This window comes from Leptosomus discolor, chromosome 1 (assembly GCF_034619465.1).
Source record: "Leptosomus discolor isolate bLepDis1 chromosome 1, bLepDis1.hap2, whole genome shotgun sequence".
Lineage (NCBI taxonomy): Eukaryota > Metazoa > Chordata > Aves > Leptosomiformes > Leptosomidae > Leptosomus > Leptosomus discolor.
In genome coordinates this window covers 22781087-22798675 of record NC_141391.1, presented here as the reverse complement: position 1 = coordinate 22798675, position 17589 = coordinate 22781087, and the positions used below count along the sequence as shown (strand labels likewise).

Below are 17589 nucleotides of genomic sequence, written 5' to 3'. Positions count from 1 at the left end.
AGGCGCGGGCGGGGCACGGGGGCGCGCCCGCCTCACGCCGACATGGCGGGGCGCGCACGGCGGCACGAGCAGGCGCACAGCCGTGGGCACACGGACACACCCCCACGGGGCGGGGCAGAGGAAGAGGAAGCGGGAGAGGCAGAGGCAGAGCCGGGTCAGTCTCCGCCCTCCCGGCAGCCTAGGCCGGTCCCTCCGCTGCTGCAGTGGGCTGGGGCCGGCGGCCCGGTTCGGCCCGGCCCGGCCGGCAGGTAAGAGCCGCCCGGCACGGGGGGCGGCCGTGGGGGTCCGAGGGGGCTCCGGTCAGCGGGTCCGCCGCCCCAGGGCCCGCCCGCCCCGCCCCATGGCCTCCCCGACGTGCGCGGCCGGGACGCGAACCCAGCCGGGCACGGCCGCGGTCACGCACCCGCGCAGGGCCCAGCGCACCCGCGCGTCCGATGAAGGCGGCGGCGGTGCGGCGTGCGGCTCTAACGGGCGAGCCGGCAGAGGGGAGCGCGGGGCAGCCGCCCCTGCGAGGCGCGGAACGTCTCCCGTGACAGCTGCGCGTAGCCGTGAGCGCTGGAGCGGCAAAAGGGCGGCTTTTCCCGTGTGCCCAGGATGCGTGTGGCCTGCCCGCTCCTTAACGCTGCCCACGAGGTCAGCGGGCCTCCCTAACGCAGGGTCTGTGTAAGCGATGGAAGCGCACAAAGCAGAACACACTTAAGTGCCATCTCGTATGAAGACTAATTATGCTGTAAACAGGGTGGTTGTCTTTCTCAGACAGGTAAGGCAGGATTTACTAGATATAAATAGCAACAGCATGAAGGAGAATAAAGGCAAAACCTTGTATTTAGCAGAGGAAGACTTAACATTTCTTAAAAATAAACTTATTCCATTGCTGTGATACTATTACTTAGTTTTAGAAGTCAGTAACTGACAAAGGCAAGCCAGGGCTCACTGAATGCAAGATAAATTTCATTACGGTATTGTATAACGCACCAAAGTGATACCCAGCTTACAGTCTGTAAGTCTGCAGTGCACGATCCGCAGCGTTTTAAAAATAAGGACTTCTCGGCTTTTGTGTGGCTACACAGATGATACACAAGGTACTTGTGTGCTGGTGGTGGGTGTTTAGTTGTAGGGCTGTTGCTGTGAAAAAGCTGTGATTCCCACGGGCCGTGGCTCTGGTGTGGACTCAGCGGTGGCAGAGCCCAGGGCAGGAAGGGACGGCAGATTTTGGACTCTGCTGTGAATATCCTGGTATTTCTCTTCTGTGGCTAGCTGAGTTCAGGGTGCCGCTACAGCACACAGCCGACTCAGGCTGCCCTGCTGATGAACTGAGCCGGTACCATCTTCAAGCGGTTTGATCAGCTTTGTCCCTGCTGTGAAAATCTGAAGTCTGTCCCAGGCTCCAAACCGTCCCCATTTTCAGGCTAAGTTTATTCATGGGCAGGTCATTTTACTTGTTCCTGGGACAACAGTGCTTAGAATTATAAATTGCGCCTTGTCCTTGATGATGGTTTGCACCTTCTCTGTGTGTATGTACGCACGTGAATACATGTTTACACGTCATACATAGATACAGGTATGCAGGTACATATTTATAGAGTGGAGTCATGTGCCTTCCTAGGCAAAAGTCACACTCTTGCCAGCTCCTCTGGTATGAGCCGGTTTTGGTTTCGTGTATCGTCTTTGGCTTCCCCTGTACTTGCTGCCTTTTAAACATGGAATACCAAAGCTGTAGACAAGACTCCACAGTTTGCTTTTTAGTTCCGAAGTTTTTGCAGCTTTTGAAAAATGGCCGATTCTGAAGTTTTGAACAAAATACAAATAATGGTCAAGTGCACCAAAACTGCCAGGAAGATTCCATGAACCAGGGAAGAATGGAGAAAAAATATAATGGAAGAAATGTCTCAAAGATCAGTTTCACGAGACTTCAAATTTCAAGCACTGGTGTATTTGGATGCTTGTTTTGAAAGTTTATAGCTTCACAAGTACCATGCTAGGATAGATGCCTGTAATAATTTATTTAAATTTTAATTTGCAAGTAAGGATCTTGGGCATATGAATCTGTGGCTTATTTTCCAGTCCATGTATTGCCTGCAAGTCTTACCCATGTCTCTCTTTTCCCCCCACAAGCTTTTTTCATCATTCAGGAAGAAGAAAAATATCATTATTGGTGTTTTTATTAGATGGTTTTGGTGAAGTGGTACTTAGGTGCATTCTGTAGGTAAGAAATGTTTTTGATAACTGGAAAAAAACAGCTCACTATTAATAGGAACGTGCCACCCTAACTTTAATGTTTGTGAAAAACCGAGGAAAATACAGAATTTGGCATCCATGCTATGAGAAGCAAGTTGCATGCTAGCTATGGAAGACTGTTCAACCCTGGGATAAATCATATTTTCAAGTATAGCAATGGTTACTTCATCATGTTTTAATGCCAAGGTGAAGATTTTGCACGGCAGTCTTACTCTGTATGGCCAAGGCTTTGAAATTCCAAAACCTTACCCAACATAGAAGAGTCTGACTGTGGATGAGGGGATGGCTGCTGACAGACATTGCACCAATCGCCACTTCATTTGCTGTGTGGTTAGGGTGGTTCTGAATTCACGTGGAAACAGAACGCTTTCCAAAGAGGAGTATCAGAACCAAGAAGAAAGTCCTAGTGTTAGATACTTCATGAAAAAAATCTGGACTGAAAATATTAAGAGAGTGACATGCCTTCTTATTTGACAGCAAATTCTCCCTCTTAACCATTGGCTAATCTATACCCAAAAAGGCTGTGCAAGAGTAGATACACTGGTGAGGAGAAATGAACTAGAAATACTGGATTCTTTAAAGGAGTTCAGGCTGAAATTTTAAAACACATCAGCTATTCATAAATTTGTTCCTTTGTCAGATCTTCTCTCAGAGTTAAAGCCCGAGTTACTGTAAAATTACTGCTGATTGCCCATTCTGTGTAGTAACACCATGCATGTTTTGGAAAGAGTAGTTTTAAGGACTAGGGTTTACTGAACCAAAGTCGAGTCTTTCTAATATAACTAGAAGAATCTGACTGATGGGGGTAACTTGTTTTTTTCTTCTTCCTTGCTTCCTCAGAATGACTGCCTTTTGCATGATGAAACATTTATGTCAAACAACCAGAAATGAGAATAGATACGCAAAAAGATTCTTTGGTACTCTTCTGACACAACCACCACAAAAGAAGGTTTTTTCTCCACTCTGGGTTGTGGTACCTGACCCTAGAAAGACAACTCTATTTGGACTTACTCAACCATTTTGTAGAGCTGAAAAATCTCACACAGAAACTGAAAGGAAAGCAGCGTTTGGAAGTGTTGGGCGAAGAATTCCCTATCGAATTTTGCACGTAATCAACCAGGATGGCGAGAGCTTAGGAAATATGCACCGAGCAGAGGCACTCAAGCTTATGGATCAACATGGCCTGAAACTAGTTCTCCTTCAAGAGAATGCAGAACCTCCTGTGTACAGACTAATGACAGGGCAGCAGATTCATGAAGAACAGCTTAAACGTGCAGAGAAGAAAAAAGCAAATCCAAACCCAGGTATGTACATTGTTCACACGATGACACTGAGCGCTTTGAAAAACGCTGCATTAAAGGTGGTTTCAGCAGATGAAATCCTCTTACTTGCATTTGTGTAAATCCAAAGCAATGTCACTGCAGTCCATGCTATTAAGGATTTGCAGCGGTGAAAATAAAATTTTGGATTAGTCTAGTCTTCCACAGGGGAGCCTTCTCTTGCCTTCTCAGGATTTACTATTTTGGCATCTGCTAGTGCTTTTTTTTTTAAATCTATTTTTATGTAAGTGAATATAGCTAGACTCTGGTTCCATAAGACTCCCTGAATTTCTGGTCTTTTACTAAGGCATGAAGTGACAGGCGGTTTTTACAAACTGAGCACCAAAACACCAATATAATCACGTAATTTTGTCACCAGTAGTCATGAAACGGTCTCTTCCTAGCTTGCTGCTAGGAAGACAAAGCCTGAAGCCCTTTCTTGTGCAGAGTAAGAGAACAGCTTTTTCAATACTGAACACTTTTCAGTGTTTTTTTGTAAGTCAGCCTGCTCTAGCAGTTTAACAAACTGAGTTTGGCAAAGAGGTTTTAGAAAAGGCATCAGACCTTGTATCCTCTTTTCTCATCCTCAGGCTAACAAAGGTATCTGTGCTTTGGGTAGAATTCTGATTCTAGAGGACAGCACCATTGTGGTAGTGAGTTTTTCTGTTCAAGAAACTATAAAACAATTATTCAAATGGTAACTACTTTAGAGAATCTTTAAGGAGGAAGAGACCACAAATGGTTCAAATATATTACAGGGCAACATACTTCCAGTTGCATATTGCACTTTACCATTCAAGAAAATGAACTTGAGATGAATAGCTATTGAACTTCAAAGCTTTCACATTCAGCTGTACTATGTGCAGAATGTAGGAATCTGCACACTAAGTCCTTAATTGCAGATCCAGTGCTTACCTGTTTACCTTTGTTAGACCTGTGTTGTGGGTGGTATGAACAAAACTGTAATTGAAATAAAAATACTTTAAGCCTTATGACCCTGAAGAGACTTCCCCGTGTGCTTGAACCATGCACTCAGTCTCCCAATTATGGCAGTGAGTGCGAGATATCAAGCAGCCACCTTCTATAGGTGAGAGTCTCGGAGCATGCTGGGCCAGTGAGATGGGGATGCTCTGTGTGTGAGAACACAGCATGGGGGAAGGGAGTTATGCAGAAAAAGCACCATAAGCTGTTGGAAGAGAGCAACTGATGCAGGTTTTTCAGATGTTAAGCCAACACAGTTTTAGTTCTGTTTTAAACAGGGGTGGTTCAGAAGGAGTTATCCTTTTCTTCAGCTATTGCCAAGAACGACTTAGAGACCAAGACTAAACAGATAGCACAGTGGATTGAAAAGAAATACCATGTTAAAATTACTATCCGGCAAGCAAAAGATAGCAATACGGACATGGTAAGTGGACTCCTGACAGTGACACCGATCATTTTCATTAAATAGTTGTACTTGTATTAACTTCCCCTATTCAGTACTGCCGTGGTTTTTAATATATCATGTACTGCTAAAGTAAGTGAAGGCCTAGGTCCCATGAAAGCAGTCGTTGCCCCACCTGAAGCTGCAAACACTGCAGTTCTAGAAAAGCAGTCCCATAGAGACAATACCCATACTGTGCTTCCTTACGAATGCCGTTATAACACTGGCTTCCACAGCAGAGTCTAAGCAGTTCCTGCTCCTTTGCAGCACCACCTTATTAACTGGGCTGGTGAAATTTTCCTGTCTGTGCCTTAAGCCAGTTCATTCACTGAAAAGTTTAACAGTAAGGTTTTAAAAAATTCTGCTGTATTTCAGTAACCAAACTGTTCTTCTGAAGATGCATTTGTGCAACTCTGGCTAAGGTTAGTTGTCCACTGCTGCGTGAAAAACTACTGGAATGGTGTGCCAAGACTGGCAAAGTAAACATCTATAGAGATGTTAGGGAGCTGGTGGCAACTTACTAGTATAACTGCAGGGCCTTGAGACTTGTCTTCATTGTCATTTGCACAAATGAATTTTTTATAAAGATTCCATGTAAGATTTTTTTTTCCTTTTCATGTGTGTGGTGAATTAGGTTTCCTTGATTATTCTCTACTAAATTGTTGGAAAAAATGGTGGTATCACTTCCTCCAAAAGGAAAAAAACTTTTCAGAGGAAGCTGAATTGACAGGGAAAAGGGGGCAAGAGGAAGAACTGGATATGGGACGGAGCAGAACACTTCATGACACCAATTTAGATTGTCCTTAAACTTAAAACCTTAATTATGAGCTTAAGAGTTCAGCTTGTTATATGAATGCGCTGTATCACTCGGTACAATCCCACCACCGTAGAACAATCCTGCCCCTTAAGAGGAAAGCTCCATAATAATGTGCCTGAATCTAGTGGAAGAGGAGGGTGGGGAGGAGGCAGATGCAGTCCACTTTCACAGACTCCTTTAAACAGCAAAACAGGGTGAGTCAGGAATTCAGCCTAAGTGTTAGGAAATGGCTTAATCCCTGTGATGACTTTCCTAAACCTGCTTAGGAGTAAAGAACACCTGGTTAGGAAAGGACAAGCTGAACTGCTCAGACCAGGGCTAGCAGCTAGCTCGTTTCAGCTGATAGCTAAACCACAAGCAGGAGATCATGTCATTACAGGACAGCCTGAAATATTTTTCTACCCGTCTTTGTGCATTTAATCTTATTTTTCTTCTTTTTAGTTAACGCTTTTTGATGAGATTTTGGAGACTGTATCCAAGAAGGCCACTTATCTTTCCAAGCCAAGAGTTACGAGAGAAGGAGTGAGTACCTGTATTTTGAGACACATGTCTGACAAAGAGTTGAAAGCATATCAGAAGAGGGAAAAAAACAGTGCAGTGAAGGAAGACGAAAATGAAGAGCTGAAGTCAAAGGAGTTGCATCAGTGACTTTATGAAGAGATGTAAACAATATTAATTTCTTATTTAAAAAACCCCACAACTATAAACTTTAATAAAGTCATTGTTGACCTTTGCACTGCTCATTCCATGAAGAAAGTTGTCTCCGTTAACCTTTACTGCAGAGTCAGAATTTCAACAGCTGGTATTTCATTTTCCATGGGCTTATCCGTTCTCTTGCTTTCTGTCACAACCGCATCCTTTCTTGGCTGCGTTTTAGGAGGAATGTAGCCGCTCAGACGAGAGGCTAAGCTCCTCTTAGGACGAGAACGCTTTGCCTGGCAGAAATAAATGCAGAATTAGCAACTTAACATATCTATGGAGCAAAGACTACTAATGTGACGGGGACAGAAGAAATCAATGAATAGGCCACCATTGCATTATTGAAAGGAGATTTAGAAATTAAGAATCTCCCAAATTAAGTAAATAGCGGGGCTGTTTTCCTGCTTAGTCACATTCTAAAACATGTAACGTTTACCCTCCTCTGAAGTGACTGGTTGAGAGGATGTTTTCAAGAGTTTAACTTACTTTCAAGTTCAGCTTTCGCTTTTCAGGATCATGTACAACTGTGTGCCTCACTAGGCTCTGCTAAGGTTACAAAAAGCAGGGAAGGGAAAGACAAAAAATTAGGTTTATCATTTCAGACTATGTGATTGAGATTAGTACAGTGTAAAAAATACATACCTTCATTGCAAACACTCTTCCACAGCCTGGATAATCACAAGAGAATGGTTTTTTCTCCTCATGAAAAGAAAGGATATGGCTTTGAAGGTTAAATACAGTTGTGTAAGTTCTCCCACATCCTTCTCTTGGGCATCGGCAGACTTCCCTCTCCACAGCATGTGTTTTTTGATGCTGCTTGAGGTAATCTTTCCGTTTAAAAGTTTTGTTACACTCGCTGCAAACTATTGGCTCTGAGTGGAAGAGAGACAGGCAGAGTATAAATGAACAGCTTCTTACAGGAACTCAGAATCAAACTCCAGTAGTCCTCTAGAACAATGCTAAATCCACATGAAATGCAAGGAACTCTGAGACTAGAAGAGAGTATGCAGTACGAATTTTCCAGATCCAAGATCCTACGTTATACAATTTCTCATTAATTGGACAACAAAGCAAAGTTGGTATACGGAGCAGCATTTTCATCAGTTAAAGGTCTAGCCAGAGAAACATTCTGCCAACAAAGTGTTAGGAAACAAGTTTGTCTGGACACAATGACAAGGTGATGAAATGAGTTCAGCAAGCACTCCTCTTCAAATTAGCAGTTTGTATAAAAAGTTATTGTATAAGAAGTATTTGTATAAAAAGTTACATTCAGTTTATTAACACATTTCAAGTTTACCTGTATGACTTTCTTTATTATGTTTCAGAAGCTCTGTCCAAGTTTTTCCAATATACAAGCAGTTTTCTTTCTTGCACGCATAGCCTGTTGGACAGGACAGATGTTTACAATCACAAAGTTTCTGGCAAACAATCCAATTTTACAAGGGGGAACTCCACTTGTAGTGCTTGAAAATTAAAGGCCAGTATTTCTTCTCTCCCCCTATACTGCACCATGATGGGACAAGAGGCAATGAACACAAATTACAACAAGAGAAAATCCCAACAGGTTTAAGCAAGAAACCTTGTATCACTGACACCAGTTGTCTAGAGAGGCTGTGGAATCCCTACCCCTGGAAACATTCAGAACTTGACCTGATGCAGTCTGCAGCAACCTGGTCTAACTGACCCACCTTGAGCAGCGAGTTGGACCAGGTGACCTTGAGAGGCCCTTTCCAACCTAAATCATTTTATGAAACTCTCTCTCCTTGCTTCAGTAAAGCTACTTCCTCACCAGCTGTGCACTTTCACTCAAATAGATGAAAATAATAATACATATTACTCCTATGTAAATATGCGTATTACATATTAAAAAACCCCAAGATTTTGACCATAAAGTAATATTCCAGAGCCTAAAGGGACTCTACTGTTCTACCAAGCAGACAGGAGGTTTTTAAATGAACCACAGAAAGTCAACACTACTTGAATCCCAGGACTGGAAAGGTCAAACAACAATGAATAAGTCCCAGTCTTAAGAAAGGAACACAGTACAAATCACCTTTTTGAACACTCTTCCTAGTCCCTTGGGTTTGTTTTTTTTTTTTCCCTAGCTCTGGAAAGTGGGTTTGCTGTCAACAGTACTGAAAGAATGGACAGTAGTGTAGCAGGGTTAGGTCAAACATACACAACCACCTCCTGACGATTCTGCTTCAATACCTTTCACAAAGGTACATTAATAACTTTAAAAATGCAAGGCTACGTGGTTTTGCCAAGTCTCCCTGGGAAATTTGTGGCAGAACTAGTGACTGACCCTAACCTCTGGAGGTCCAGGCTAGTGCCTTAACCATTAGCCCATCTCCAGAAGATGGATTATTGACAAGGAAGCATGTCAGGAGAACAAATGACTGAAGGAACCCTGAGCTCTGTTCCGCTGGCCACAAGTACGTTGTAACTGAACACCGCAATGCCCTGCAATTGGACCCCACTGGACTACTCAAAAGGGGTGTTCTTGTTTTGTCTGTCCGGATCACTAGGCCCAGAATACTTTTGTGTCTGTCATACATCCCTGCATACTCTCCGTACTGGAAGAAGTCCTTTTTCCTTTGCTAAAACATCATTGAAGCAAGAAGAAAATCTATTACCTTCATGTGTCTTCTCATGCCGCTTCAGTCGACTTGGAGTAGCAAAGTGCTTTCCACATCCTTCATTATTACATCTAGGTATAAAACACACTGGTTTAATTTCTTTCACTGCATCCGCGTAATTTTTGTTCTTTATGTCAAGAATAATTAAAGTGGAGAAAATAATCCAAGTTTCCCCTTACCTAGAGATCTGTTCTGTCCCCCCCCTTGTAAAAGTAAATTCCATAATATGTTTCTAATAGGGGACTCTGATGCCCTTGAGAGTTAAAACTATAATATGATTTTCACGTATACAGCAAGTTAAGCTTTAACTAAAGAATCATCCCTACACAGCAGGCTCTTCAAACATAAAGAAGAGATAGATAGTTGAGGGTTTAAGTGGCTTGTACAGATCTTGCAGTCAGAGCAGCAGTAGAGCACTGACAATATTTTTGTGTCCGTCACCCAGCCAGACTAGTGCACTTAAGTAGAACACTCCTGTTAAGTGTGTTCCACCTGTAGGAAATAAGATTAAAGATTAAACTTTGCTTTCATCAGATCTACACTGATATGTCCTGTAAATAATGGAGTTGCAATGCGGTTTCTCAGATTGGTGTCCAAGCCGCTCACTTTTTTTAAGCTACTACCCACTTTAATGTTAGCCCCAGTTTTTCCTGGAAAACAGAGGTAGCTGCATTTTTCATTACTGTGCAAGCTCTCATGTTTGAACTGTGTGAACTAAAAACTGGGGGATTTTTTGTTTATCTTTCCTGTAAACCTGTAATAAACCCTAAGAAAATATCTTGAATGCTGAAGTTATAGAGCACCAAGACTGTTGCTCAAAACAGACTACTCAGCAAAGAAATGTACTTGCAGCCCTTACTGCAATGACAAATTAATTTTTTTTGTTAAATATTACATCATTGAAAAGGTTGAAAAAAGGCACCTGTTTTCATCTACAGTGGTTAAATGAGTTAAAGTTCATTATTAAGATTATCCACCTACTTGAAAGGAGGTTCATTGGTGTGGTGACACTGATGAACTTTAAGTTGCTGATGTTTCCTGAAAGACTTGTTACAGCCTTCAAAGTCGCACTATTTAGGAAATTAATTTATCATTAGAGGCCAAGTAATGATGGTCCAGTCCACGTATTTGCTGAAATTCACAGTATTTGAGCTCAAACAAGTACCACATAGTAATGAGTTGAAGTATTTCAAAAGATACACAAAAAGGAGCTTGTTTAGCCTCCACTTTACAGTACTGAAGGTAATTACTCACCACATATTGCTTCTGCTGATTTTGATGCTTGCGCTCAATGTGCTTCTTTAAGTTCGATTTTGTTCCAAATTTCTCATTGCATCCATCAGCTGCACACCTGCAGATGAACTGTGGGTTTTATTATCACTCCCAAACAGTCATTTGTTTGTTAGGCAGATACAGAAATCATTGGACAAGAAGAATACATGAAGAATAACTGAAACTCACAACCCAAATATAAAAATCTGCTTTAAGGACATGAAAAGCCAAAGGCTAAGTTACAAGCAAAAGCCACAGGAAAACGTATCGGAAGAGATTTTTAATAAAACACAGAGGAACTCCTAGCTCCTAGTCCATGACATCAAGCTGTCAAGGACTTAATCATAGCAGGTAACTGTGCTTCCGTCTTTTAATTCTGTATTCTAGGGAGAGATCTGCCCGTTCCTTTAAGCATCTATTGTGGGTCGCTGCCAGGCAGGAGGTTTTCGGCTAAGGAGATTCCCCACGTCTCACCCCGTGTGCACTCTGCTCTAGCAGTGATACCACAGCCAGGCGGGCATGCTCCTATGTGCCACCCTCACACCAGGCTTAAGGCCCCTTCGCTTCCACCGAGGACCAGCGTAACCCACTTGAAGAAGCTCGGCCTTACTCGAACGGCTTCTCCCCAGTGTGCGTAAGGTGGTGCCGAGTGAGGTGGAAATCCCTCGTGAAGCCTTTACCGCAGCCTTCGTACGCGCACACATACGGCCTCTGGAAGAGAGAGGGGCTGTGCAGGCACACTGGACACACCGCGGGGGCCCGCTTGGTCCCAGCAGCCCGCCCCGGCGGCGGCGTTTCAGCCACCACCCACGCAGCCCCCCGCCCCCGCACCCCCCCCCCCCGGTACTTCGGGTACCCCAAGCAGGCCGCCCGACCTCCCCCGGGGAGGCCCAACGCCAGCAGGAGCCCGGGCCAGCCCCGGCCCTGAGCCCCGCCGGCCGCCACCCTCACCCCCCTCACACAAAACCTCCCTCCCCCGCCGACGGGGAGGCCCCAGCGGGAACTCCGCGCCGCTGCTCCCTCAGGCCACCACCGCGCTGCCGGCGGCCCAGTACCGGCCGGCCCCGGCTCACCTCGCCCGTGTGCCGGCAGAGGTGCGCGTCCAGCTTCCAGGCCTTGTTGTAAGTGGCGTCGCAGTCGGGGAAGGAGCAGATGAACGGGCGGGCGGGGAGCGCGCTCCCGCCGCCACCGGCCGAGGACGCGCTGGCGGCCCCGCCGCCCTCCCGCGCGCTCCCCGCCGCCCGCTCCCCGGCCATGCAGGAACGTCCCCTCCCCTCTCCCGTCCCGGCGCCTCAGGGGCGGGGCGGGACGCCGAGAGGGCGCATGCGCGGTCTGGCCGTCTGGCCCGCCGTCGCCCGGGGGGCTGTGAGAGGGGCGAGGGGCCGCGTCCCCCTCACCCGGGCGCTTCATCCCGAAAGCAGCCCGGGTCCGCGGTCCCTGCTCCAGGCACGGACGCCCGGCTGCTGCCTGGCGTGGAGCCGTCTCACACACCGGAGGGGATCCGGTTACGCAGACATCAAAAATAACCTGATTCTGGGTCCCCTTCCACAGAGCAGCCCTCCTGGGGTTTTAGGGACTGTGGAGGGTTGACCCTGGCTGGACGCCAGGTGCCCGCCAAAGCCGCTCCATCACTCCCCTCCTCAGCTGGACTGGGAGAGGAAATGTAACGGCAGCCTCGTGGGTCAAGATAGGGACAGGGAGATCACTCACCAGTTGCTGTCATGGTCAAAACAGACTCGGCTTGGGCAAATTAATTTAATCTATTACCAATCAAATCAGAGTAGGATAATGAGAAATAAAAATTAAATCTTAAAACACCTTCCCCCCCACCCCTCCCTTCTTCGTGGGCATAACTTTACTCCTGATTTTCTCTGTATCCTCAACCCCTCAGTGGCACAGGGGGACAGGCAATGGGGGTTGCAGTCACTTCATCATACGTTGTTTCTACCACTCCTTCCTCCTCAGGGGGAGGGCGTGATGTCCCTTCCATGGCAAACAGTCCCCATAACTTCTCCAACGTGGGTCCTTCCCATGGGCTGCAGTTCTTCACAAACTGCTCCAGCGTGGGGCCCTTCCGTAGAGTGCAGTCCTTCAGGAACCGACTGCTCCAGTGTGGATGCCCCATGAGGTCATGAGTCCTGCCAGCAAACCTGCTCCAGCACGGGCTTCCCATGGGGTCACAGCCTCCTTTGGGCATCCGCCTGCTCTGGCATTGGGTCCTCCATGGACTGCAGGCGGGTATCTGCTCCACCACCCATGGGCTGCAAGGGGACAGCCTGCCTCACCATGGTCTTCACCACGGGCTGCAGGGGAATCTCTGCTCTGGCACCTGGAGCACCTCCTCCCCCTCCTTCTTCACTGACCTTGGTGTCTGAAGAGTTGTTTCTCTCATATTCTCACTCCTCTCTCCGGCTGCAATTGCTGCTGCACAATAACTTTTTCCCCTTTCTTAAATACGTTATCACAGAAGTGCTACCACCATCGCTGATTTGCTCAGCCTTGGCCAGCAGCGAGTCCATCTTGGAGCCAGCTGGCATTGCCTCCATCGGATGTAGGGGAAACTTCTCACAGAAGCCACCCCTGTAACCCCCCTGCTACCAAAACCTGGCCACTTGAACCCATTACAGGGACATACCAGCTCTGCTGCCTCCCCAGGAAGCACTGCATGGATTTTGCAGGTACCAGGTCATGTCCTGGGGCAAGGTCTTTCCAGGCGGTTTTGGTTTGAGTCCGTGCCTTCCCAGGGGAGAGGATGGGTCTGCACGATGCTGATTAGACCCAGACACCAGCCTCTGCCACACACTTCCCTACCATCTGACCTGCAATTCAGGCATTTGCAGTGTCTCTGCTGTCTGGGATCCTATGGCAGAGGTGGTCTGTGTCCCCAAGCTGCCAGAGGTCTCAGCTAGGGGAAGAGGACATGGGACTGCACTGAGCTGAGGGGCTCTGACGCCTAGCACAGCACCTCCGTGGTACCTGACTTGCTGTGCTGAGGTGTTCACATCATCCCCTCTGCTTTTGAGTTGTCACCTGAGCTTTATTTTAGGAGACATTCCCCATCTGCTGCATTTCTCCCCACAGAGTGTGAGGAACAGGGGGAGAAAGCCGGAACAGGACTGTGGCAAAGGAATCATCCCGGGGAGAAAAACTGCCATTCCTTCTTCTCCGTATGTGTCCTGAGAGCTGGGAAAGCCTGAGCAGATGGCGGTGCTTGCAGCAGGCTAGTGAAATGGGGGAGGAAAGTGGGGGGGATAAGGAGCAGGAATCAAGCACGTGAGGGTTGGATGGGAGAGGAGGGGACACGTGAAGTGAGATGGGAGGAGTGCCAAAGGATGGGGTACTGTCATGGCTGAAATACTTTTACACAGTTATGATTTGGCAGCAATTTGAAATTTAATGATGGTGTGAAATAGATCAAAAGGTTGAATTTTGGTAGCACTTAATCATTAACCAATTTAAAGATTAGCAAGTTGATTTAGTAGAATATGTTATAATTAGAACAGTAACTTAATTACAGATTCAAGAATGACAAGATTCACACTAACTCACTGCAGTGTATCTTAAATTTAAATATGTATGTATGTATAATACAAACACACATAGACAGAAATATTTGGATATCCAGTGAAATATAAACACACCCACACTCATGTATAAACACATAGATAGGTAGAGAGGTGGATGGAAGAGGCTAGCCTATGGTTAGAATTTCCTTATTCTTGAGTTTGGAGTAAATATTCACAATGCATCGGCATTTCTCAGTGGGCATTAATTGAATCTTGAGAAGGCTGATGTCTCACCCCTGGCCAGTTGTCAGCTTTGTTGGCATAAGGTCTTTGAACCTCGAGAAGGCGGTGCCTGAGAGGCGTCCCAACTCAGGGGAGGTGCTGGTCACAGGCTGCTGCGATCCAGGAGAGCTCAAAAGTTCTCCCTTAGAGTCCCTGTTTATAGGGTCCGAGATGGTTGACTTTCATCAGGTACTTTTCCATTTCAGCCCAGCTTGGATGATTTAACATTCTGGTTAACATTCCACCAATTGCACAGGCCCAGAACTCACTAGTTTTTGGAGTTCTGGTATCACCCCCTTTGCGCCACAACCCAGTTACAGATGCACTAGGCTGTTGTCACCGTTGTTCTTTGAACAACAGGGGAAGCTGGAGGCAGGTACGTTAAGGGGGTGCCTTTAGACTCGGATGCACTGCCTTTTGCAATGGCTGACTTGCCCTAGGTTGGTACGTGGCCCAGGGTGGGGGGATCGCACCAAGTACCGAGTGGCCCAGGGGCAGGGGGAATCCTACACCACAGGTACCTAACGGCTGTGCACAGCACACAGCGGGGAGGGAAGCTGCTGGCCAGAGCGAGGACTTTATGCTGGGCCAGAAGCAGATCCTTTTAGCCCTGAGGGATGTCTCTTATCTCGCTCATATGTAGCAGGATTAAGGGGAGGGCTGAATCAATCAGTCAGACCCTTACAAAACAATGGCAAGAAATCATCTTATTTTTCGAAGGGAAGTCAGTGTGAAAAAATCTCAGCCTTTAACAAACACTAGCCAAAACACTTAGAAGAAAAGCTTGCTACTTTTTTTTTGTCTCAGAATTGCAATAAAAGACAAACTTGAAATTTAAAAAAGAAGTTACAAATCTTGCTTTTTGAGACTTTGCCTGTGAAAACATGGTATTGAGTCAGGCCTCTCTAACACAGGTGAGGAAATAGCAAGCAAGGGAGAAAACTGTGGAAAATGTTGCTACTGGCTACACAGAGAGCAAATATTCATCACATAGGGTTTTGCTCTGTGCAGTGCCAGTTAGAGATTTCAGCAGAATCCTCTGGGAATTTTAATCCAATTTTGCAAATATATAAATAGAGGAGGACTCCAGGCCTGAGGGATTCTCATTGTGTTGTGCTGTTGGTGTCTTCTGAGGTGACTACAGAGGGAGGATTTCAAAGAGTCCTCTAGTAGAGCTGGAAAGAGCAGTGGGTTTCCTTTCAGATTTGATCTTATCATTTTCCACTGTGGGAGGTGGAAGGTAAACCTTCTGAGAGGTAACCATATGCAATGGAGGAAAATAAGGGTGAAGATGTACATTTCCAACACAAGGTCCACACTTCTACTGATAAATTTTAATAATCTGTAAGCTGAAAGGGTGTGAAAAAACCCCAGAAAACGGAGGTAGTTCATTCCCTCAAGAAAAACACAGCAACACACAACTCCCTGCCCCCCCCCCCCCCCAAAAAAAAAAAACCAACCCAACCCTACAGAGTAGTAAATCCCTCAGATTCTGATTAAAACTGCTCCTATAAGCTGGCAGGATCTACCCAGAATTAAATATCAATCTGGGAAAGACTGCACATAGTGCCGTGGATACTCATTTCCCTCCGAAGACCTCCTGAGTGAATGGGCTACATATCTTTCTCTACTAAAGGCAGTTTCATTTTCCCAGCCCGTTATTCTGCTGTAGGCAAAGTTGTATTCACTTTGTCTCCAGAAACAGTGATTTCTTTTTATGCAGCACCATTGAATTCAAAGATCGCATGTTTGTGTTACATAGAAATTATTCCAATGCATACTAAAATGCAGATTAATATATTTTAAATTTACTTACAGAGTAGCTGTAAACAATTTAGCAACAAGTCCAGACGTGTTTTAAAAAAAAAAACAACCAACTTTCACCTTTCCCGAGTAAGTGGAGGAATGGTGTTGAGTAGCTTAATACAGTTGGCAATAGTTGTCAGGAAACTTGCTGCAGTTTGTGGAGAAGTTCCTTGGTTATGCATGGTGAACTGTCACACAAAAGGTAGGATGGAAGTGGGATAAAGCAAAGAAGTAGTTCTAGCGTTTCTTATAAAGGTGAAATGTTGAGCTTTTTATTAGTAGAAATGTGAAAATATCGCTGGGGCAGATGTGCTGGAAACCTATGGTAGTATGGTCCATAATCACTCCTGTGGATCACCTGATTGTGAGAGCAATAGGGTAGTTTTCCAACTACAGGTAAGACAATTTGTATTTCTAGGAAGAGAGCTTTGTGTATGCCAGCAATATATTAGATCCTCTTTCACAGAGAAAGCAAACATTTAGCTGAAAAGGGCTTTTTTTCCCTCTGGACAACAGATACTTCAAAGCTCAAAAACAACAAATTTTTTTTTTTGCAGTTGTTAATTTTTACACAGTTAAAAAGGAAATAGACCATTGTCTGTTTGGTTATTTCCAAGATCATAAGGAAGCTGCAGTAGCGATATTTGAAAAGGTAAAAATAATGTACTGTAGTCAAATGTTTCAACTTTGACAGTGTATCGGTATTCGCAGTGAGTGATTCTTAACAGCAATTCGAGACGTCAGGCTGTCTAGAAGTTCATGGGAAATCAGAATAAGTATTTCTCCTAGGTGTTTGCTCAGCCCATGTACAGCACGCTGCAGGAAAAGGCGTTGCAGATAATTCATTATTTGGCTGTAAAAGCTGTGAAAGAAGTTGCCATTCATATTTCCTCATCAGCTACAAGGTTTCAGGACTGCAGATGATACTCCATTTTGGCAATACTGAATATGTCGGTATGTGGAGGCACCTCCCCACAGGTTGATTATTTCTGTAGCTTTCAGTTGAAAGAATGTCAAAATATTATCCTTCCACTCCTGGAAGGCATTTAGTGTGAATGCCTTCTTGGAACTGCTGTGTCCTTCAAGGCTGACAAAGGGGGAGATTACAGAGATACTTCCAATGAAGGAACTCTTGCATCTTTCACCCCACTGACAACGTCTGAACACAAGAGCAACCTGATTTTGAATCTTCTCGATTTTGTGCCGATGCATTAGTTGAAAAGGTAACTTACAGGAAATGTAATCGTTCTTGAAGGTTTCAGACTTGACGAAAGGCAGCATATGGTTAATTAGAAGGAGGAATACTGTATGGTAAGTGGGAAGTAAAGCAGTAAAGCTTACTCTTCAGGAACCTGGCATCAGGAGATCATCTACATCCCAAATTAAATTCTAGTCCCTGAAATTTCTTAAAAATTGTGGAATTAGCTACTTTTGTCTGTCCAAAATGCAGCAGTGAAAATAACATTTCTTTGGGTAAACAGCTTTGGGAAGACTGAAGAAATTTTTAAAATATTATGTTAACCTGAACTCTAACTTGAAGTTATGTTCAGTTTTACAAATAAAAAAATTATTGTTCAATTAAAATACA

The 17589-nt window shown here is 45.2% G+C and overlaps 2 protein-coding genes across 4 annotated transcripts; one reads left to right on the top strand and one right to left on the bottom strand.

Annotated features, from left to right (window-relative positions):
- Nucleotides 1-201: 201 nt before the first annotated feature.
- MTIF3 (mitochondrial translational initiation factor 3) lies at nt 202-6533 on the top strand. Of its 3 annotated transcripts, none has more exons than XM_086476259.1 (4): nt 202-248; nt 3079-3542; nt 4850-4962; nt 6239-6533. In XM_086476259.1, exons 2-4 carry the CDS (start codon nt 3080-3082, stop codon nt 6443-6445), a joined length of 783 nt encoding a protein of 260 aa, XP_086332385.1. In that variant the 5' UTR covers nt 202-248; nt 3079; the 3' UTR covers nt 6446-6533. The 3 variants fall into 3 exon arrangements, with proteins under 3 accessions (XP_086332385.1, XP_086332374.1, XP_086332381.1); XM_086476248.1 differs by having other exon boundaries at nt 4817-4962; XM_086476255.1 differs by lacking the exon at nt 202-248 and adding an exon at nt 743-760 and having other exon boundaries at nt 4817-4962.
- Nucleotides 6429-11663, bottom strand: GTF3A (general transcription factor IIIA). Its single transcript, XM_086475924.1, has 9 exons — nt 11481-11663; nt 11018-11118; nt 10390-10486; nt 10117-10205; nt 9133-9206; nt 7794-7877; nt 7139-7368; nt 6983-7042; nt 6429-6732 (listed from the first exon to the last, which is right to left on the bottom strand). The coding sequence occupies exons 1-9, from the start codon at nt 11661-11663 to the stop codon at nt 6571-6573; spliced, it is 1080 nt and encodes a 359-aa protein (XP_086332050.1). The 3' UTR covers nt 6429-6570.
- Nucleotides 11664-17589: the final 5926 nt, after the last annotated feature.